The sequence below is a fragment of the Limulus polyphemus genome, unplaced genomic scaffold (assembly GCF_000517525.1).
Source record: "Limulus polyphemus unplaced genomic scaffold, Limulus_polyphemus-2.1.2 Scaffold304, whole genome shotgun sequence".
In the NCBI taxonomy this organism is placed as follows: domain Eukaryota; kingdom Metazoa; phylum Arthropoda; class Merostomata; order Xiphosura; family Limulidae; genus Limulus; species Limulus polyphemus.
The window spans coordinates 479400-503653 of record NW_013665914.1 but is presented as its reverse complement, the minus strand read 5'-3'; the positions used below and the strand labels follow the sequence as shown (position 1 = coordinate 503653).

At 33.3% G+C, this 24254-nt stretch overlaps 1 protein-coding gene across 1 annotated transcript in view; it reads right to left on the bottom strand.

Moving 5' to 3' along the window:
• The window catches only part of LOC106457216 (cholecystokinin receptor-like), a 43936-nt gene extending 22755 nt beyond the window's left edge, over window positions 1-21181 (bottom strand). The window contains exons 1-2 of the mRNA XM_022383055.1: window positions 20956-21181; window positions 443-643 (exon numbers count right to left, since the gene is read on the bottom strand). Coding sequence (XP_022238763.1) covers window positions 443-643; window positions 20956-21181 — 427 coding nt within the window. The remainder of the gene's footprint in view (window positions 1-442; window positions 644-20955) is intronic.
• Window positions 21182-24254: the final 3073 nt, after the last annotated feature.

The following is a 24254-nucleotide window of genomic DNA, read 5'->3' as shown; positions in this document are numbered from 1 at the left end:
TCATATAATCTGCAGAACATTTTAATTAAGGGTTGCCATGTTACTAACTTATTCATACATGCAACTAATTAACTTAATCTCTCACTTGTAAAATGTTATTTCTAGTACTTATAATTACAGCTATACTAGTACTTATAATTACAAATATACTAGTACATTCAATTATGGATATACTAGTACTTATAATTATGGATATATTAGTACTTATAATTACAGATATACTAGTACTTATAATTACAAATATACTAGTACATTCAATTATGGATATACTAGTACTTATAATTACAGATATACTAGTACTTATAATTACAGATATACTAGTACTTATAATTACAAATATACTAGTACATTCAATTATGGATATACTAGTACTTATAATTACAAATATACTAGTACATTCAATTATGGATATACTAGTACTTATAATTACAGATATACTCACCTGATACTTTAGTTGGAAGTAGACGGCTTAGAACAGCTAGTGGTAACATGGTCAGGAGGGATCCAATCCATATCCACACGATCACCTTGTACGAGTGAGAGATTGTTTGCCATTGGCGGGATCGAAACGGTTGACATATGGCAAAAAACCTTTCTAGGGAGATAGATGCGAGTGTCCACACGCTGACGGATACAGAAACCGCTGCAGACGTGAAACATTTATATAGAGTGAGAAAACTAATTACATAATACGGTTAGTTTATCATAAAGTTACACACATTTTGTTTATAAGTATAGGAAAGATTTTCAGAAAAATGTTATATATTTCTTGTAGACTTCTTTAACTTTAAATAATATATCTATAAATAACATTTTTAAGTATTTTTATGAGTTATGTGTTAAGCCTACTGTACAAACTAAATAGTTCAGGCTGTCCTATTTTCTAGAACAAACATGGCCAGCGAAACGTTACCTGTTTATGTTGAAACTACCACATCACACATCTCCCTACAACAGATTTCACTGTCATCTTATAAACATTACCAGCTGACGTACCCGTTCAACACACGGGAAAGACATAGAGGGACCCAATAGGGTGGCATAGGGAGGTCAGATCTAAACACGGGCCCCTCCATGTGTCACTTTCTAGGAGACTCTAAGGGTACATGTCAGGTTTGGTGAGAATCGGTCAAGCGGTTCGCCAGTTAGAAACGGAGATACACACAGACAGACGTTTGTCAAATAATGATTTTGATTTAGAATAGTAATGACAAAGAGCTTATATATCTTGAGTGTTCTTTGCTTTGTAGAAATTTTCTCTACAAAAGGCATGAAATTACGGAAATTGATCTAAATCTATACAGTTCCACAAATAAGTCATCTAACCAATCTATTTTGATCATAGATAATTTTGATTTTAACAACAAACAATAAAATATCATAGAAATAAAAAAATATTCCTAACTTTTCCAACATAATTAGGATTAAGTGGCCTCTACACCAAATGCACACGTTAAAATCTTTATTTTCAATTTTAGCTCTTTACATAAAACGGTAAAATTTACTCTTGATTCTTCCATCTTGATTATATTACAAAACGTTGCTGTGCCATTGAGAGACGACCTTCTAATGTCTTGTACAGAGAACCAAGGACCAGACCAAAGCATATTCAATACAAAAATTACCTCAAAGTAAACAAAATACCACATAGTGTCGAATCTTCTACATTAATATAATTTGTGCTAACAAAAACAAATCCATAAAACATGGATTATGTCTCTTCATAAAACACGAAGAGACATAAAATTACATTGATAGAAAAAATTGTTAAAACTGAGACTGACAGACAATGAAAAGAAACTGTATGACAGTTTAGCTTTAAAAGTCCAAAGGGCGTCTCTAACTCTCTGTAAGAGTAAATAATAATTTAAATTAAAATTATTTTCTGCTTAAAACAAATTATCCGTGTTTTTTTTTTCTGAAAGAGCAAAAATATTATAGATATCCTATGGTTAATTATATTCCACAAAATAATGACTTCCGACCTTTTAATAAAATACGCTGTGAGAAATGCAAATTCCCGAAAACTAAGAATTTTTCGCGACACACAATATCCAAAGCACTTTATTCTGAGATCCCTGACATTATTTACACAGTACACACCCATATGTATCACTAACAATGTTAAAAATTAACCATTAGTAATCACTAAGCTTCTAATAACATAAAAGGTACCTTCTTTTGTATTACATTTCAACCAGACTCACCATTTTGTAAATTACATAGTTCTGTGTGATTTCGAAACTGAGTTTAAGTCTAAAATACATAAGCCTAATGACCATTTTAGTGTGGATAATGTTCATCTTTACTCCATTATATCGTTTCTGAAATCAATGATTTTTGAAATTTATTTGTTTTTTATCAGTAATATATATATATATATATTTGTTTCTGGTTTGAAAAAAAACGTTTGCTCGAAACGTCGTCAATTTAATAAATTATTACCATAGTTTTTAAGAAGTGATTTTTTTCTCTAAAAGTGTAATTTATATATATATATATATGTGTGTTATTTTGTTTTTACATACTTACAAATTACAACCAGCAAACTATATTGTTTTTGTGTCCGAGATACCTTCGTTTTAGTACCACGCTTTAATTATTTATCTAAAGGTATCATTCACCTTATGAAATCGGTTTTCTGTCTCCGATAAGTCCCACGTACCGTATAGGCAATATAAACAAAAACCTTAGACATTTAAGTTGTAATAAAAGTAATTATTGTGTAACATATTTCTTAGAGAGCTCATATATTTCTGCTTTTGCGTACAGTTCTTGTTTTTGTAATTTAATAAAGAGCGAAAATACATTATAGGCTTAAGCATTAGAACAAAGTTAAATTAATGAAGAAAGAGATTTATCTAGAATTCAGTGCGGTTTGTTATAATTGCAGAAACAGCATGATGATAAAGTAATTATCTTGATAAACATATTCAGAGATGTAATAATAATAATAATTAATAAGAAAGTTACCAAGTGACTAATTCTTATTTTGCATTTTCACGAAATCCATGACAAGTTTATTACTAAGGGTATTAAACATCGATTGAAGAGTTATGTGGAAATTTTTCTTTATGTGTTGAAACCAATAGTGTTTTGCTTCATTTGCTATTCTGGTGTTCAGAGCTACCTAGTTCTATCTCCTAGCTACCTAGTTTTATCTTCTAGCTACATGGTTTTATCTCTTAACTACTTAGTTTTATCTACTACCTACTTAATTTTATCTCCTATCTACCTAGTTTTATCTTCTAGCTACTTAGTTTTATCTCCTATCTACCTAGTTTTATCTTCTAGCTACATAGTTTTATCTCTTAGCTACCTAGTTTTATCTCCTAGCTACTTAGTTTTATCTTCTAGCTACTTAGTTTTATCTCCTATCTACCTAGCTTTATCTTCTAGCTACATAGTTTTATCTCTTAGCTACCTAGTTTTATCTCCTAGCTACTTAGTTTTAACTTCTAGCTATTCAGTTTTATCTTCTAGCTACCTAGTTTTATCTCCTAACTACCTAATTTTATCTGAAACTGTTCAAGTATTTTTTCTTTCTTCGAAGAACGAATGAAGTTCCTGTGTAAATATAAATCGGAGCTATAGCTGACTAACGTTAGACTGGAGAAGTACTCCTTTTATTCAAAACCACTGGTTTTTGTATTTCATATTTTGAGTGAACTAATTTTTACTATAAATTTGTATGAAAACTTAAGCTAAAAGTAAATATAATTGACCCACTCTCTCATCCATTTTGTTCAAATTACAATTCCGTGGGTCCTTTGAACCTTGCATATTGATAATAGACTGAAAACCTCTGACGTTCTATAGCAGAAATGTAGGGCAATTATCGTTTGTGGAGGATTCGTTATACGCTTTCCTTTGAACCAAAAACAAAAACAGTTAGTTATTATAATAATTTCGAAAACAATCAAAATAGCGAGTCAAACGTATGAAGAAGGGCACAACACTTTGTTTGTTTGTCTGTTCCATGACTTTGCGCAAACCTACACAATGTTATCTTCGCATAGGCGTCATTATTTTGGAACTTTTAGGCTACTTTTGTCTGAGTAAATATTGTAATTTGTCAGTTACACCTATAGCGCCCCTACAACCTCAAAGAGCGAAGAGCATTATTACGGTAACAGGTCGCTACACATAAATTCTCGGATCCACAGTTCGTCCGGTCTGATGGTTAAATAAATAGAAATGTAATTTACTGCACGACTAATTTTCTTTACACTACTGAAATATAGTGAAGAGAGAGTCTTTTGTAGAGCTTCAATGTACAACAATATATCTTGTGTTAATTAGATATTCATGTTTGGCAATTCATTATATTAAACCGTTGAAAATACCGCTCATAATTATTTTTATTTACATTTTCTCTGTTGTATTTCATGCCACTAATCAATAAGTTTAACGATGTATAATAGAATAACTTATTTTCCTGATCGCTCAACCAAGATAAGTTGTAAAACATTGAAAAAAACGTCCATGTTACCAATTCAGTTCATCATGCATGTAATCTAGTTTCAGAGATTACTACACGTATATTCCGTTTTATTGTGGAGTCAGTTAGATTCTGAGGATTTTCTCGCGAAGTAGCTATCTCTTGCCATAAGAAGAGAACCATTCAATACAATTATATGCTGCAAAGCTTGCTGAATATGTAAAAAAATATTAAAAAAATAGTAGCAATACCAGGAATAATTTATGAACTAATGTTACAATCCAAAGTGGTCAATTTCAATATGGAGCATATTTTGGTAAAACTAACTATATTTATCCGCTAATAAATGTTCTTTGTCTGCATTAACGTAAAACTACACACTGGGATATCTGCGCTCTGTTCACTGCGGGAATTGAACGCCGCATTTTAGCGTTAAATCTGCAGACTTACCGTTGACCCACCACGGGATACACTATTAAAGAAAATATCACAATATTACGTTCTGCTTTCAGGGGTCTACTGCTTGCATACACAAATATGCTGAGCAATAAGATTTTGTTTTGTGGTTGTAGAAGTGTGCATAACAAAGAATACGGGTACATATATAAGATTTAAATTAACAGTGTCGGAAATGCAACAAGGTAGTTTAGACAACTGATTACGGAGTAAGTTGACCTCATGTACGTTCTTAAAGATGCAGTAACACCTTAACTCCACATGGATTATTGTTAACAACAACAGCAAAAAGATCTCAGCTGCTAATTGAAGGGTAAAAACAAATGATCTGCTATACGAAGTTTAACTAAGAATTTAAGTATTTCAGATTTTATTCTCAGCTCTTTAATTATACCAGTTATAGTTATGTCATTGATAAATCATACGATTTGACTGGAAAATATTCTGGGAATTTGAGCAAACAAAATCTTAAGTAACATTCTTAAACAGTAATAAGTTATTCTTTAATTTATTATGCTGTACCAAATGATTTTGCAACTGCTACAGTTGAAGTTGCAACAACATATGCTTGGTTATTAAGTCCTTTTTATTATTTTTGTTTCTAAATTTCTAAGTAAACCATGATGTCTTTATTCACAAGACCTTACATCTGGAAATGAAATCAGTGCTAAATGAATTTGACAAAGGAATGTTTTTGAACCAAAAAAAAAAGTAGAACATTACCGTATAGTTTGTCCACAGTTTGGCGTCTAAAGATTTAACATTTAAATACCATGTATATATCTTTTACTTTTAAGAATAATTTGATTTAAGGTAATGCTGAGTTAAGTTTAAATTACTCACTTATTTTCTGCATCATAGAATAGACGTATTTCTTTTTTCATCTTAGAGAACTGTGTTTGTAATGAGTGTTGTTGAAAATAGCTCGATTTTCCTAACTCTTTTTAAAACGCTTACTTGTTAAGTCGTGAGATTGTTATACTGAAGACAGGGGAAAGTAAAATACAAAACATATTTGCTCCAATTTGATACAAAAAAAATAGTCAAACAAAACCTTCTGAGAACTATAGCTTTGAACGCTACCAGCTTTTATCAACCCAATCGGATCAGTGATAGAGAAATGATACAACTCTATATTGTATCTATCATATGTTTTTGGTTTTGTTACCTAATACGAGATATATTTCATATTACAATCTATACCATTAAAAGATTAAGAAAACATAAAAGTTGCATCAAGATGGAAACTGCATATCCCGAAACACTATGAAACACACTTAGGCACTTACGTCTCTAAAATGTTAAATACAATATTTTTTTTCTTTTGGTGTAACGGGACGCGAACCATTGAACCTCAGCTCCACATTCCACCATGCTTACTATTTGGCCATAAGTATCATCAAATAACATTATTATTGTTGTTCTTTTGAATACATGCTCACCAAATTTTACTCTTATTTCAAGTGTTTATCGTAAACCTACACATATATATATATATTTAAAATTTCATTGGTATCATCCAAATTCTAAAAAAAAGTAGTTTGTCCTTGAAACTTTCAATTAAGTTTTAATTGTCATTACCTAAATTCTCGTAAATAGTTTGTCGTTAAAATAATTCAGCATTAAGTTTATGTACTGAACTGGATCAAGCAACAGAAGAAACAGAACATTTTACTGATGCTTGAAAGGTAAATGTTTATAGTATTTTTAATCCATTCATATGTCAAAACTTTTCCTTCTATAATAAGTTCATAATTTTCCAGTACATGCGCAGAGTACTAGAGAAATATTAACTAGAATTCTTAATGCAGTAGAAATACGATTTGCATTTGGATTATCCCTTTCAGACCACAACTTGCACATCTTAAAGGTAAGAAGTTATCACTAAATCAGTCAGGTATTGTTTACCAAACTAGATGCGCTACTTAAAACACACATCCTCGTATTTCCGAACGTAAAATACTTTTGCAGAAAAGAAAAATTCTAAACTTCGCTGTTGCTAAACATGTTGTTTCCGCAAATCATAATATAAACTTGGAATGTGTTTAAAAAATATCAATACAGCGTCCAATTTTAACTGATGATACGTTATTACAAAGGCTGATAAATTATCCAAAAATTATAAATACTTAGAATACCATGATTTCAGATCTACAAAATACCTGATCTATACAAGTCTCCATTCTCCTTGTAGTTTTCGACGCTCTTTTGGTTTTTGCAGCCCTTTGAGAATGATAGTCATTGGACAATTTTAACACTAGTTTAAGTTGGTTTATATTTCTAACCAATGGTGTAAATATCTTACTCAATTAACCTCATTTTGTTTCCTTTATATATACATTATATATATATTATATTCGTATTCTTATGTGATCAAATCGAGTAAATATTTGGATCAGGACATTTGAATATAAGTAATTAAAAATCCCTACCATACATTGTTAATAGAGATCCTGCTTTGATTGGTTGGTTAATTTAAAGCACAAACCTACACAGTGGGCTATATATGCTCAGCCCACCACGGGTATCGAGAACAGATTTTTAGCATCGTAAGCCAGACTTACCGTTGAGCTACTCAGAAGCAGATCCTATTTAATCTTTAAATAACGAAAATTCGTATTTTTACCTTGCAATTCAGAACTGCGTGAACTAATTATAAATAGTTTCTTATTAAAGAAAACATGCTTTTTTTTAAATGTTTCTTTGTTTCAGATATTCGTGCAAAGCTACAGAATAGCTAGCTGCCTAGTCGTCTCCAACTTTTGGGCTGATATACTAGAGGGAAGATAGGTAGTCAACAGTACCCACTGCTAATCCTTGGAATACCATAACCAAGTAGTGGGACTTGACAGTTAATTTATGTGCAGAACTTGATTTTGCTGCAACTGGACGCAAACTATGGATGCTCGGGCACTCTCACCACATAAAATTACACATTTATATACGCCCTATATATTCAATATCAATAACCAAACCTTCATATATTTCAGGAAAATGTGAACTTTTATGTTTTTTTTTAACTATATCGTTATAACACATTTCTTGTAATGCACGTTCGAGCAGCATTTTCACATAGCTTTTATAAATAAAGGTATTCAGTTGCGTGATAGATAACAAATTCATGCTATCGGAATCACCTATTACGGTTTGTTTTAGGTTGTTGAATTTCGAGGACTATCTGCATTAACCGTCTTTAATTTAGAAGTGAGAGATGGCAACTAATCAACACCACCCACCGCCAACTCTTGGGCTACTCTTTTACCAACGAATAGTGGGATTGACCGTCACATTATAACACCTCCACAGCTGAAAGAACGAGTATGTTCAGTGACGGGATTCGTACCTGCCACCTATAGGTTTTGAGTCCAGCGACCAAGCCATGCTATGCCACTACCTATTACGAAACATTACTGAAAACCACAACGCATGTCTTCCCGGAACTCATAAAGCTGGTTGGCTTTGAAATATAATTTAATGATTTTATTGTACTGTAAAGTTTGTTTGTTTGAAGTTAAGCACAAAGCTACATAATGGGAAATCTGTGCTCTGCCCACCACGGTTATCAAAGCCCAGTTTCTCGCGTTGAAAGTCCGAAGACGTACCGCTGTGCCACTGGGGGAGGGGGGGGCGTATTGTAAAGAAGAGTTTGGAATTGTTTTGTTTAAGCAAAATAACATTGGGCTATCATATCTGCTGTGTCCACCGCGGAAAATTGAACCTCGAATTTTAGCGTTGTACGTTCGTAAATTTACCGCTGTCCCATCGAGGGACGTAAAGAAGACTGATACACTTTAGTTGCAACAAAGCAAGCAGATGATTTGAGAGACGTTGATTCATGACGTCAGACGAAAAATAATTGTTTCCTTCTAAAGTCGTAAGAATTTTTAGATTCACGTGAAAACAAATTATATAAACTAAATGAAAACAAAAGCAAATTACTTTCCAGCCGAATATGAAAGTAAAAGCCTGCAATAGCAGGTAAACGGATCTGTTATGTATCCAAATATTGATCTGGCAACTAACAAAGCCATTATAATCCGTAAAGTAAACATATTTCTGATAATTAATATATCTCAATTAGCATTCAGTTTTCTACTACCAAAGTCTATCTTGATAATTAGGTATTGATCAATGAATTTATGAGAAAAGCTTCGTTGGTAGACTTCTAAATGACGATTAAAATCTACATTACTCATTAAGCGTATTCAGTATTTCTCCAGTTAATAAAGGGATTTTAATGTTTTCTAAAATTAGATCCGTCATATTCCTGACAAGCTATACAATTTACTGGTAGGTTGTCAGCCACATTAGAACAAACGATAACTACAGAAAAAGCCAACAAGATTTGGCTGGAGAGCATTAAGCCTCAGATGCATTATAAACAATGCGAATAAGAAGTATACCTTTTAACATGGAACAATTATGATAATGTATTCATCGGCTTTTCTTAAGCTGCAGAATCTATAATCATACACACTGCCAATTTTACATTTATATAATATCTCTTTCGTACACTCATACACACAAATACATATATAGCACTTCAGAAGCTTATTAAACATCGTGAAATACTATTATTCGTGCTCAGTGTCATAGCTATCGCGAACTGCTGCCACAAAATAAGTGCTCTCAAATAAGTGCTCTTCAATTTGGGACTTTGTGTGCGCTATAAAAGTATCAGACAACAGTAGTCCAAGAGCTAATTGCCTTCCTTTTAGGGGGTGGCTATGCGCAGATCGCCCTTGTGTTACTTTACGCTGAATTTTGAAACAAACAAAATTAATAGCCACAATAAAGCACATTAAGTATACTTTGGTTTCTAAGATCACATTTCAATAGACCAAAAGTAGAAAAGCCCATTGCAGTTGCATATGTATTCATTTGAATGGGACTGTTGCAATTCTAGTTTCATCTGCCATTTTTATCATCACAGGAAGTTTTTGTGCTTTAGTCAACTTCATATCTTTGTTTATATATTATTTTGTTAACGTTTCTAGGAAACATGTCCATTCTCATCATAATGACTTTTTTTTTCTGTTCAGAGAGTATCATTCGTAACTATAATTATTATTAGTCCGAACATTTCAGATATGAGTTGGTTGTCCGTTGTTGTCAAACTTTCTGCTGTGCTTCTGTTGAAAATATGATAACTTTTAAAGTATTGTATTCTTTCACTTTAATTCGATTAGTAGCCTAGCTTTATAAATATTTCTATTTGGAAAGGCTTCTGTAATCAACTAACCATAGCATATCCTTAGCGGAATAACACTGCACTGTTGAATGGTTTGGAAATTAGTGTGTTTATTTGTTTTTTGATATTCGCGAAAAGCTACACGAGGGCTATCTGCGCTAGCCGTCCCTAATTTAGCAGTGTAAGACTAGAGGGAAGGCAGCTAGTCATCACCACCCACCACCAACTCTTGGGCTACTCTTTTACCAACGAATAGTGGGATTGACCGTCACATTATAACGCCCCCATGGCTGAAAGGGTGAGCATGTTTGGTGAGACGGGGATTCGAACCCGCGACCCTCAGATTGCGAGTCGAGCGCCCTAACCACCTGGACCTTAGGATATTAGTGTGAACGAACTATAGCGGTGTTAAACATATTGCCACGACTCGCATCTGCGATGAGGCACTACTGTATTAGCAAGTTCGTTTGTTTGTTTTGTTGAACATTGTGCAAGGCTAGACGAGGGCTGTTTACATTAGCTGTCCATAAATTTTTGGGTTGATACATTAGATGTAAGGCAATGAGCCAACATCACTCACCGCCAACTCCTGGGCTACCTTTGGAAAACCGAAGAGTGGTATATAACCGTCACTCTTTTAAAAGATTCATGGCTCCAAAGTGCGAAGGGAGATTTTTTGTGGTGACAGGGCGCGAACAACAGATCTCGGATCTACAGCCGGCACACTAACTGCTCGGTCTTAACATATACATATTGTTCAAATTTTGAGATTAACACATATTCATACTCTCACATACACAGAAAGTCACTCGTTGTCATGATTATTAGCCTATACATGATTATTAGCCTATACGATCACATAAGTCTAATTACTGATTAGTAAAAAAAAAATATTTTATATATTTATTCATAACTAGATAATAATTAGTTTTTATCCTAAGTTTCTGCTGCTGTCTTCACGGTAGTTTAGAAAAAGATGATTTCTTTGTTGACAGTGGGCAAGGTTCGATCCTGGATATTATTGATAGAAAGTCTGGTGGGTTATCCATTCGAAGTTGGGGCACTGACTGAGTGGCTCTGTGGTAAAGCTCTGGATTTAAGCTGTGAATGCGTTATAAGAATGACCTTAGTGTAAATGGTGGGTAATAGGATGGTACTGATTGGGTGCCCTTCCTTTGGATAGTAGTTCAGCATTAAGGACAGCAGTAGAGAGTCTTACTATCTGTGCTATAAATAAAAAATACTATTTAAAGATTCAAACACAAAAGTAATCCTTCTCGGCGAAGTGATTAGCGTGCCTGACTGTGGACCAGAGGATCCGCCCCCAAAACCTAGTGCTCAGTATAGTTATTGGTAAGTTATAAGGGTGACAATCAAATCCTACTATTCGATTAGAATAGCCCACGAGGTGGAGGTAGATTGTGTTATCTAACTACCTTCCCTCTAGTCATCATTTCAAAATTAGATACGGCTATCGCATATAGCCCTCGAGTAGCTTTGCATGAAATTCCATAAACAACAACAGCTGTTAACTATTCCATATGAAGTAATATTGTCATACTTTGTTTGTCTGAAGAATGTTTACACTATTAGTTATTTGGGTGAATATCATTTACACAGTTTTAAAATTATTCTGCTGAAAGTTAACTTCTTTAACTTGGTGATAATTTGCATGAACTTAAAGGAGAAAAAACCTGTAAATAAGGTAGCATACACTTGAAACAAAAGCCCTCAAGTCGTTGATATAACAGGTTTCTTACCGGAGATTGGCATAAATACGTGAATAACGTGTTTAGAATCTGGAATCAAAGACTTAATAAATTTCAAAAGATTATTTTTTTGTTAAAACTGTTCAGCCTTCAAACAGCTTCACTTTAAAACATTGAGAAACTGAGAGCAGGTTACCTTTTTTACACGTTTCCTTAGAAATCAACAAATAAATACTTCCATGTATACAAAACCTTGAAACAATGTTATCTTGTTCTGATATGTCCAAACATTTTCTATCAGCACAACGCATTTTTTAAAACCCCAAAAAATAGTACAACACATTGTTTTGTTAATATACTACTCATATTTTGCCAAGGATCAAACTTGCGGGTCAAAATAAAACCAGTGCCAGTCCAATATCTACCCTTATGTGATTGATATCGTTTAGCCTGTTATCTTGCAACTTACGTGTTCTATTGAGCTGTGTACGCTAGTCTTGGGTATAAATAAGCACAACCTGCGTTTTATATTTTGAAAGAGGAATAGCGTAGCCACAAAAATCTGGTATATGTAAGAATGTTTGGTTGGAAACTGACTTAGCAGCAAGTTTAATGGCTCAGAGGAAAATGGGGCAACTCAGAGTCATATTTCTAAATTATTGACTGCGTCCCAAAATCTGGCCTCCCGTATATGAAGCCAATACCAAACAAGTGACAATGTATGAAGACAACATGATTGGAGCGCAAAAGAGTCACAATCCCACGGGATGATCACTATATTCAAGTTGAGTCACATCCATGATCTGCCATAAAAGGTGCCCAATTACGAAATTACCTTCACAATGTTTAGAATTTCTACACAGATGGCGTTTTGGAGACAACATCACAATTCTTCTTGACTTTGAATTTTGAAAAACCTTCCTTGGGGTGAGGAAGAATTTTTCCGTTGGCATTCGAATCTTCTTAACGACTTTATAAACCTTCTTTTTTGTTAGGCATCGTTTTTCATAGTTTAAACTGTATATCAGTACAATTAGTCACACAGTAAACTACAGGCATCGTTTTTCATAGTTTAAACTGTATATCAGTACAATTAGTCACACAGTAAACTATAGGCATCGTTTTTCATAGTTTAAACTGTATAGCAATACAATCAGTAACACAGTAAACTATAGGCATCGTTTTTCATAGTTTAAACTGTATATCAGTACAATTAGTCACGCAGTAAACTATAGGCATCGTTTTTCATAGTTTAAACTGTATATCAGTACAATTAGTCACGCAGTAAACTATAGGCATCGTTTTTCAGAGTTTAAACTGTATAGCAATACAATCAGTAACACAGTAAACTATAGGCATCGTTTTTCATAGCTTAAACTGCATATCAATACAATCAGTCACACAGTAAACTATAGGCATCGTTTTTCATAATTTAAACTGTATATCAATACAATCAGTCACACAGTAAACTAACTCCTCTTTGTTCAGCAAAAGTAGTAGTATTTTTAAATTAGCAATCAACTTACTAATGTATTTCGCTTTCTAACTCAGAATATGAGATGAGTAACGAAGGATTTCTGAAAGACCAATATATATAATCTCACTAAACGATTTTCTTTAAACAATAGCATACTTTTGCTTGTAACTGAACATTGCATGGCCTGGTGGTTAGGGCACTAAGTCGCAATCTGTAGGTCGCGGGCTCGAATCTCGTCACCGAACAAGCTCGCCCTCTCAGTCTTAGAGGGGTTTATAATATGATAGTCAATGCTACTATTCGTTGGTAAAAATTAAGGCAAGAGTTGGTGGTGAGTGGTGTTGAATAGCTACCTTCCCTATATTTAGTCTGTTATTTCAAAATTCGGGGCGATTAGCGAAGAGAGCCAGCCTATGAGTAGCTTTGCGCGAAATTCAATAAAACAAACAAAGTTTACGTTTAGGCATAGAGTGAACTCATAGTAGTTATTAGATTGATTGGTTTACCAAGTGTCTTTCGTTGTTTCTTGAAATGTAAATGAAAAAAATTACATACGTTTTTTTAAAAAAATATAATGTATTTATTATTGCAGGAATTATTATATCATTGAGTATTTATTACACCTTCTTATCAAATAAGTGAATTAATAGCGTTATTCGTATCTAGTTAATGTAGGTGCAAGGAAACTATTTTTATCATTTGCTTTTACTCGAGTGGAAAAGCTATCATTTCGTATAACTATATTCAATATAAATTTTAATATTTAATTAATAACAAAATATGACAAGAATAAAAGTTTTGTAAAGAAAGAAAAAGTTTTGGAAAGCATGATGCCAAAAACAAAAACAAAAAGGCAAAGAAAATTCACATTTGTTGTAGTTATTCTTGGAGGTCATGTCCGATGTAGTGCGAGCCTTACAACCATTAAATAACTTGATATTTTTCTCTCGCGTGACACTAATACCTCATTCTCCCGTCTTTCTTTTTTAATTTGAAAATACATGTCTTTATATTTCTTGGAAATAAGTCAACAACTACGACCTAAGATCGATTGTCTGTGTACACTAGCTATTAAAGCTTGGTTACCGCTTGAATCATACAAGGTTAATCCTAAACACAATAAGAAATTGCTAAGGTGGGCCATCATTCACTGTCAAGAACAGCGAAGAGTATACAGCCTTCCATGCGGAGGAATTCTCCACAAATCATGTTGATTCAAAATTTGCAACATCATTTCTCTTAACAATAACACTTCTAGTGCATAATTTCGCTTCAAAATACTTATTTTCGTACAATACCTATAAGGTAATGTTCTTGTAGAAATAATTATGGGGAATCACTATTACTTCATCTCAATATTATTAATTATGATATTTCCGACACATAAATGTATTTTGTGAATACAAGTGTATAAATAATTGACTTCTGTGTCCCAGAAGTTGCAAATAGAAACAGATCACAAGTGCTTTTGCAGTCACATGATTACTTGCTAGATAAATTTGAATGGTTCCCACAAATCATTTTCCAAGAAAACACATCTTATATTTCTAATAATTATAGATAAAAATATAAAAGTTCAATAAAAAACAGCCAAAAGAAATATTTGATGAACCAAAATTTATAAAATATAAGCCATCATTATTTGTGAAGTTTGAAGCAAAGCTACAAAAAAGGGCTGTTTACGCATAACTATTCGTAATTTCAAAATGAATAATAAGCTAGAGAGAAGGTGACTAGTCAATAGATCCTTCCGCCAACTCTTGGGATACTCTTGTCTTACCGAACAGTGGGAGTTGATTGACCGTCATCCTTATAACTAGGGCTTCTGGTTTTCGGTTGATTTTTTTTTTTCTCTCTCTAAATTTGGGAATTTCATTTTAAAACATCGGATAAAATTATTTCATCGAAATGGGGCAAAATCGGATGAAATTTTTTATGTATAATCAAGTGAGAATAAATATTCGGGTTGAAATTGGGTTTTATTCCGAAAAATGAAATAAAATGCCTATACATAAATAAAGTACAGCTGACTACTCTCTCAATCTGAAACAAAGTTAGAATTAAAAACTTAGAGAGAAAAATATTCTGGTCTTACTACCAATTTATGTTGTTTTTTGGTTGGTTAATAAAAGAACAAGCACTCTAAAAAGAGTTTACTATAGTAATTTGTTACAAATATCCATTAACGTATATCATCATTTGCAGTTTAAGTATATTTTCAAACATTTTACTGCAGTCTGCTCTTTGAATATAGAGAATTTTACTGAAGAAACGCATGTTGCTGCCAACATTGCTGGGTATCTGCCTGCAACATCTTACAAGGATCTCACTGCCGTGAGTTCTGGTTTATTTGCGGAGGTTTTGTCTATGTATTGTCTGAATTTTGGATGAATAGCTTCAGTTGTTACACCAAGAACATTTCCTTGTAGTTTTCAAACTCGTGGCTTTGAGCTGACTTTAGGAAAGGAACCAGCATTCTTGTTTGCATCTATAGCTTCTTTACAATGGTAGATAAATCCCTTTTAATTGTTCCTTTCCATTTTTCACTCTGGGCTACACAGGATTCATTAATGGATTGCCTCACATAAGCATCATCTTTAGATGACAGCATTTCTAAATAACACTGCATTTTTTGTTGTTACAACCTTTGCGTTTTGTTCCAAGTAAGTGGAAAGCTTGATTTCCACAATGTTCCATTTTGTGTAACATAGAACCGTCTCACTCTAATTCTTTCTGCACAGTTGGAACCAGTTCAAGCTTATCTTTCAGCAACAAAACCAATGTATAGATTCTTTGCTGCTGTTGGTGAGTGGGAATGATTTCTCTAATGTCAGGCAGCTTTTTTGTTCAGGGTATCTTCTATTTTCAAGAGAGCCGTTAGACCAACCAAAATGCGTATAAAAATACGCAGACTTAGTGAAACCGAACCACCTAGTAGGAACAACTGGAGGATTCATTATATTTTCAATTGCAAGTTTAGTACACTTTTCATTGTACAGTTGTTCTAATTTCTTATCCTCTTTTCTAGCATCTGACATTGCAGATCAGCTAAGGGAAGTGTCAACAGAAACATGAATTAAATTTGTCAATTTGTTTACATGCAGGAGTTTACTGACGCCTTGACCAACACGCATGCCACCATCTTTTGCATGTATTGTGTAGAATCAAATACATTGGCAATAACATCAGACCACTTCTTCTCATATTGCAGTAATTATATCAATGCTGACACTGATTGAGACAGCAACATTAGAAACATCTCGTGGTGCAATCTCACGATCCCCTTTTACAGTGTTGTAATATGACCTCATTGTAATGATTATGGACTTTCCAAGTACATCCGAGGACTCATTAACAATCAGACGTAATTTTTTGTTTTATCTTTTACTTACTTTTTAATTTCTGTCTCAAGTTTCTGAAAGATGTCAAGTAAGTACTTTTCTTGCAAATCAGTGTACTTTGACATTTTTTAAGTTGCTCGACAGAATTTCTTCATAAACTTTCCTAAAATCCATCAGTCGCATGTAAACTCAAACCATCTTTGGAAAGTGCTTCAACAACTGAACAAATTGCACTCTGAACTTCTGCCTCTTTACTCCTTTGCCTGACCTGCATTTCAATTAAAGTTGGTTCCACTGTTGTAGAACTCAATTTCCCAGCCTCTTGTTTAAGACAAATATGATGTGCACTACAAAGGTGCTTATTTATCCTGTCATATTGCTACTTTGTTTATCAACTAATATCTTTTATGCACAGTATTTACATACAACAGCTTCTTCTTTAGGCCTAATACCACTATTTTATTTAGAAAGTTTGAAATTAGAATATTTTTTCACCCAGTCAACAGATATTTTGCGTTTTCTGCCTAATATTGAAGAAATGTAGTTATTGTTATTATTATTAAGGTAATTATGATTCAGAAATCAAACAGATATACTTTGTTAATACCAACTGACCCCTTACCTATTAATACTGGAAATAAATGACCTTATAACACCAAAATGTTGTTTTTATTTCATTAAACACTCAACGTTATAAATATAAATGTGGTTATAAATATAAACCACATTTTGGTGTTATAAGGTCGTTTATTTCTAGTATTAATATATCTTCTATACATCAATATGCACTAAAGAAATTAAATAATGATCCTTTACCTACTACACTACTATACTGAACCCATGTCTACATCTCTTTCTTTTTTTTCTCAGTCTCTCCAATATCCCCCTGCTGTTCTCTATTTTCTGTTGTTGAAACAAATGATGTAAAGCTATTTTATTCTAATAATTGTAAAATAAAAATAAAAATCATCATTTTTCTAACAGGCAGGTATGTCTACCTTCGTCGATTTCAGGCCTGTAATGTTGTGTTTGAATCACAGAAAACTGCGCACGCGTTTATTCACGTACAGTCTTCTGTCTATCCGGTAAATTTTCGATTTAATTCAAAGTTAGAAAATAGCATTTGGGGGAAGAGGTCAATATCGGGTAAATTAGAACACTACTTATAACACATCTACAGTCCAAAAGAGCGAAATGCATTTTTGCGGCAATAGGCTGCGAACCATGAACTCTCGCATACAAATTTTGAGCACAATAACAACTAAGCTACGCCCGATCTATATACTTTAAGTTGAATGAGTTGTTAGTATCTGGGAATTTTCAATTTGTTTCACGATGGTTTTACGTTCACTTGCATGCCTAACCATGTCGACGAGAGTATTGACCTACAATCAGCCGTCACTGTTTCCTTTGTGAATTGTAATTATTCTTAATGAAGATACGAAACTGCATTAGCCATATGATCAGAACGTGAAAAGCGAGCACAGAAATTCCCATTGATGATGATAATGATCACTTGACAAAAGGCTATCCCAACAGTTCAAAACGTTTAAATTAACCATGAAGCTCAAGCTATCATTCCCTTCATCACTTGTCACTGGGTTATACCGGTTTCAGGGAATTCCAGCCCTCTTTAGTAACCCTGGACAAGGGCTTCCTATTTATTTTAGATATAACCTGTTTACTAAATAATTTGGAATAACAAGTTAGTGGCGTTAATGCTTAATAATCTTAGAGTCCTAAATGAATATAGGTTCACTGTAGACGAATAAATTAGCTCGAAACGTTAGCTAGTGGATGAAACTCGTTTTATACTAGACAAATATTTGAAATAAGATGTACTTTCTACAAGAAAGGAAATATAAGTATCTTGTAACATGCATGGTCTCAATGAGAGGGAGTTTGAACAATATGATTTTATAACTTGTACTTACTCTAATTAAGAAGCTTTTGAACAATAATTTTATTGTAGATTATAACGTATAACGTCTACAGGTAAAAAATCTCTCAATGTCTGGCAACGTGTACCGCCTATAAGTAAGAAACTTTTAAACACTAAGTGGTTTGTAACATGTATATCATCTGCAAATAATATACTTTTTAAACAAAAATGCCTGGCAACATGTACCGCCTACAAGTAAAAAATATCTTTAAACTCTCAATGTCTGGCCTATAAGTAAGAAACTTTTAAACACTAAGTGGTTTGTAACATGTATATCATCTGCAAATAATATACTTTTTAAACAAAAATGCCTGGCAACATGTACCGCCTACAAGTAAAAAATATCTTTAAACTCTCAATGTCTGGGAACGTGTATACAATCAACAAATGAAATAGATTTATACTCTAACCGGCATGCTACATGTACACTAAATTTCTTGTGAATGACAACTAAGAGTAACAAAATGTTATACAAAAAATTATTGTCTAAACATCTTGTAAAGTGACCCGTCTTCAAGCCAAAAAAAAAAAACAATTTAAATTTTGTATATTGTAATAGAGCTTTCAAGTTATAATTTTCACTTTCAGTAATAAACTTTGAATATTAATATTCAATCAGAATCATGTGTTGTGTTATGCCTAATAAACTGTCTTTGAACACTACGTGGCCTATATAAGTTGTACAGTACTCATTAAAATAATTTTAAACACTTAATGTCTTGGAACATGTGCAGTTTACAAGTAAGCATTTTTTACTATTATGTCTTTTCAAACGTATACCATCTCTAAGTAAAAAGGTGCTGATCATTAAGTATCTTAAAACGTGCAAGTAAAACAGTTATAAAAGTTAAGAGTCTTGTACAATTGATGTTTATCTTCCAAGTTAATCACCTTGCTAAACTTAAGTGTTATGTTCACATTTGTTGAGTGAAATGGGTAGACTAAAAACAAGAATCTTCAATAAGAGTTCAGACACTTCTAAGAGGCTTCATATTTACAAAAGATTTAATGCTGAACTGTTGTTAAGGATGTTGTTAGTTTCTAAATTGGAAATAAATTTTGAACTAATCACCAACTTGTTATGGAAAAGTTTTCGGAGCGCGACGGTTACTGACAAACTGCTCTTGTAGTTGAGCGATAGAAGCTTAAGTTACGAGTGTAGATTGTAATTTGTATGATACAGACAATTAAGAGGTTGATGATCCAAATCCATTATATATGACGATATTTGTGGTAGAAAGCAATATTTTAAGATAATCCATAAACCACCTGAAACATAAATTTTAAGATACTTCTGAAGGTTTCTGTTAGATAAGGAGATACATTAACAAAACACTTCTTGAACGATATCAAACGAATAGGACAGGGAATGGTCTAATGCCGGACTGTGACTCTGTACTTCAAGGTTGTGGGTGTGTATATTCTTTCATAGATTTCGGCCGTAATATATGTCATTTCACCACACTTGTATTCATGTTCTTTTGCGCCATTGCGCACGATCTTCCCGATCCCTGCCTAGAACATTTAAATGGCGAGTTAAGTGATTTAAATAAATCATTTATTTTAAATTGCACATGTTATGAGCTAGATAAGGATCATTTTACCCCATTTTGGGGTCCGTTTTATCCAACCTTATAGGTAAAACGGCTCTAAAGCATAAAAAGTGCATTTTTTCAATATCCAAGAAATATATATGACTAATCTTTGTTTTGAGTAGAAATGTCTTTTAAAATATAACAAAGTTCCTTTTAAAATATTTTGCTTTTTCATGACATTCATCTTAATTGACGGAATGCGAATTCAAATTTAAGAAGGCCATTTTACCCTATTTTCTCCTATTTATATTCTCTGCAAAACTGTCACTGTCAGAATTACCGTGTCTCTATATGCTTCATAAATAGCTGCCACTGAGGTTACTATGTTTTTATACACGCGTGTTGTATAAATAACTGTAAAAAATACGTTGCCTGGAAATTAAAAGTCAATAATTTGTATTAAAAACCACAGGAACAAAAAATAATGAATAATTCGTATGTTATAGAATAAAGTAATTTCGACTCGATTATGTCTCTAATTAAGCACAAAGCTACACAATGGGCTATGTGCCTACCACGGGTATCGAAACCCTGTTTCTAACGTATAAGTCTGCAGGCATACCGCTCTGCCACTGCCACTCTAGATCTGAAGTTTCTTTCGTAGTCAAGCGAAAACTTACACTATTTCATTAAAACTGGCAGAAACCTGGTTTTGATACCTGTGGTGGGCAGAGCACAGGTAGCCCATTGTGTAGCTTTGTACTTAACTTCAAACAAACAGACTAACTGAAACTGGTAGAATAAATTACATAATATGAATAAGATAGACTGAATGACGGGTAATTCGATAAATATACACTCACCTTGAAGGTATGGAATAAGACGACACATAACCTCCCCAAAAATGAAGTTTCTCAATAAACTACCAACCAGGGTGAAGGGCATGCAGAAGACTCCAAGGAGTAGATCACTGACCGCCAAGTTCATCAAGAAGACATTGGTCACAGTTTTCATCCTCTTATTTTGGACCAAGGTCACAATAACCAAGGTATTGCCCAGTACAGAGAAGATAAATATGATACAATACATACATACAATGCAGATTTTTTCAACTGACCATTTCATTTCAAATGACGCCAATTTACCGTTCATCTCAACGCTGTCATTAAATGATATGTTGCTGGGAATTGTTTCCATCATTATTTAATCCTTAAACTTATGAACAATTATTAGTATTTAGTAATTTACGTCTTTACCTAAGTGATTTTACTTTATGTCCTGTCGTATTCAAATAAGATAAAATACAAAAATAATTATTTCAAGACAGAAAGTTTTCTTCACGAAAGTATTTAAATCACTAGACGTCTCGAAGGTTTAAGTTGGATTACCTGAACGCGCCTTTTCATCACGCTCGTCTGACTCATTTTGCACAACAGTTTTCGTCTTAGTGTCTGAGAAGCGCCATCTCGTGATGAAAAATGTTTTTTTCATATTACATGGATCACTTCGGTATTGGTAGCTCATAATTATAATAAGCTTGAGAAAGATGACCAAGACAAAAACTCTAGTCTAGTTGTAAATATAACTGTTTTGATATCGACCCACTGGTGAATTTTTCACCTGCGGCACCAGCTGCCTGGATTAAATCTCGAAGCAAGTCAAAAAATATGTTTATTTGCAGTTAAGTACAAAGTTACACAATTGAAACCCAATTTTTAGCAATAAAAGCCCTCAGACTTACCATCGAGCCACTGGGTGAGGGCTCAAACATATACAGGTGAAACATAAATATGTTTCGTACCGAGAATTTTATAATACATGTTGATTAGTTTATATTTAATATGATTATACATGTATATTTTTACATCATACACACACAATAAAGAGCAGCATTTATTCCATTGAACAGAAAGTAGGCCCGCCTCTCTGTCGACTATGAATTTAACGTATGAAGTGAGTACCTTCTCTTCCCACCCCACGTTATCTATATATGTATATGTTTGTATATATACTTAAAAAGAATTGTTTACTCCATTTCATCATTCGTACTTTTCCGTAAGAGTACTGGCAATGCTACTGATAAGCCATTTAGCTTGGATATCTATACAAAATATATATTATACATATACAGATAATTCAATACGTTTATATCCATTCAGAATATGTTAAAGCAACCAATCAATCAGTGATATACTGTATTCACTATGTTTCAAAAATGCACGAAAACAGCACTCGCTAAGGGAGTAAAGAGTAATCACTGAGTGATTAAAGTGATTATCACTCGGTGATAAATTCACTGAGTGATAAAATTCTGATTCCCGACGTTCGACAGAGAGTATACTACAATATATATATGTGTGTGTGTGTGTACATACAAGCACACATACATATAAGAACTCAGATTGTTCTAAAGGTCATAGTTAATAGAGCATAATACTGTGAAGTGTTAATAATATTACGTGCGTGTGATGAAAAGTATGTGCTACTTCACGGAGGTTTTCTTTCATGTTGGAAATGGTGTCTTTTTCTTACATGTGCTATAACATGAAGTGATATTATTATCTGAAAAGAATATTTCTGTATCTGCAGAATCAGATCTTACATCGAATAAGGCAATGTTGACGCAACGATTTTTTTTACTCTATGACGCACCTACACATATATTATTAATAAATGTGAAAAGATACTCTTAATCCAATATATTTCCTGAGAAGCATGTGTAATTTAGATATCATTTTGAATTTGTTCTTTGGAAGAATGAGACAATTTTTCTATCAGAATCATAAAAAAATAATCGAACGCCGCCAAGTAGTCAGCCTGTCGAACTGTAGATCCGACATTCCATGGTTCGCATCCCCTTAGAGACATATATAGACTGAATATATAAATCGCGTTCTACAGTTTGAAGCAGTGGGCACGTTATAAGAGTGACGGTGAAATCCCACAATTCGATTAGAGCAAACAAGGAGTTGGAGATCGGTGCTGTTGACTAGTTGACTTCCCTCGAGCCTATTACTTCAAATTTGGGAATATCTAGCGTAGGTGGTCCTCGGATGTTTTTAAACAAAATTTAAAAAACAACAGCTTTTGCAAAAAAACAAAATAAAACAAATTAAACAACTCTTTGAAATGCAATTACTATTATTAGATGTCTCTAAAATTTACCAATATAAGTGCTGATTTAGTTAAGGCAAATCCTTATTCAGTTAACACAGCAGCATGTCTGTGGATTTACAGCGCTAAAAATTGGGTTTCGGTACCTGTGGTAGGCAGAACACAGATAGCCCATTGTGTAGCTTTGTGCTTAACTTAAAGAGAATACACTCCTCTGAACCTTCATTGAGACGTTTCACTTTTTAATGCATACATAGAAAACATTAAAACAGTTATGAACTGTCAAACCTACAGTGAGACGTTTCACTTTTCAATTCTTAATTGAGCACAGAACTACACAATGGACTATCTGTGCTGTGACCACCACGAGTATCGAAATCCGATTTTTAGCGTTGTACGTACGCAGACTTAACGTTGTTCCACTGGGTGACAATACTTAACTGAAGAGCGTTAAAACAGTTATGAGCTGTCAAACCTTCAATGAGACGTTTCAATTTTTAATAATTAATTAATTAAAGAGCGTTAAAACAGTTATGAAATTACTTCAGACGTAAATGCTTGTTTTATATTACTGCTAGGCACTTAAGACATATAAGTAAGCATCAGCTGTAACACCCATGCATATACCACTCGTCTAAGTCATTTGTTGTTCTGATATGTTTTATGGTTATATATATATATATACATGTATATATATGGCCAAGACTGATTTCAAATAATTGTACATGTAATTTTACCATGCATGTTATACACTCGTGCTACGTTACAATATTACCAATAAAATAAAACCAGTACGTGCAGGCGAGTAGAAGCTCCTGCAGTTCAGATTGTGAGTCGAGTGCCCTAATTACCAGACCATGACCAGAAAGGTACGATATAAGAGTATCCATGTTGGTATATAGTTACACAATACCCTAGTCATATTTGTTTTACCTTTAACATATCTGTATAGATTAAACTACATAACACTGATACTAAATGATTTATTGTGAAGTACTGTTGAAGCTCGAAAGTGGAGCGGATTTATTATAATGTAATATACTTATTG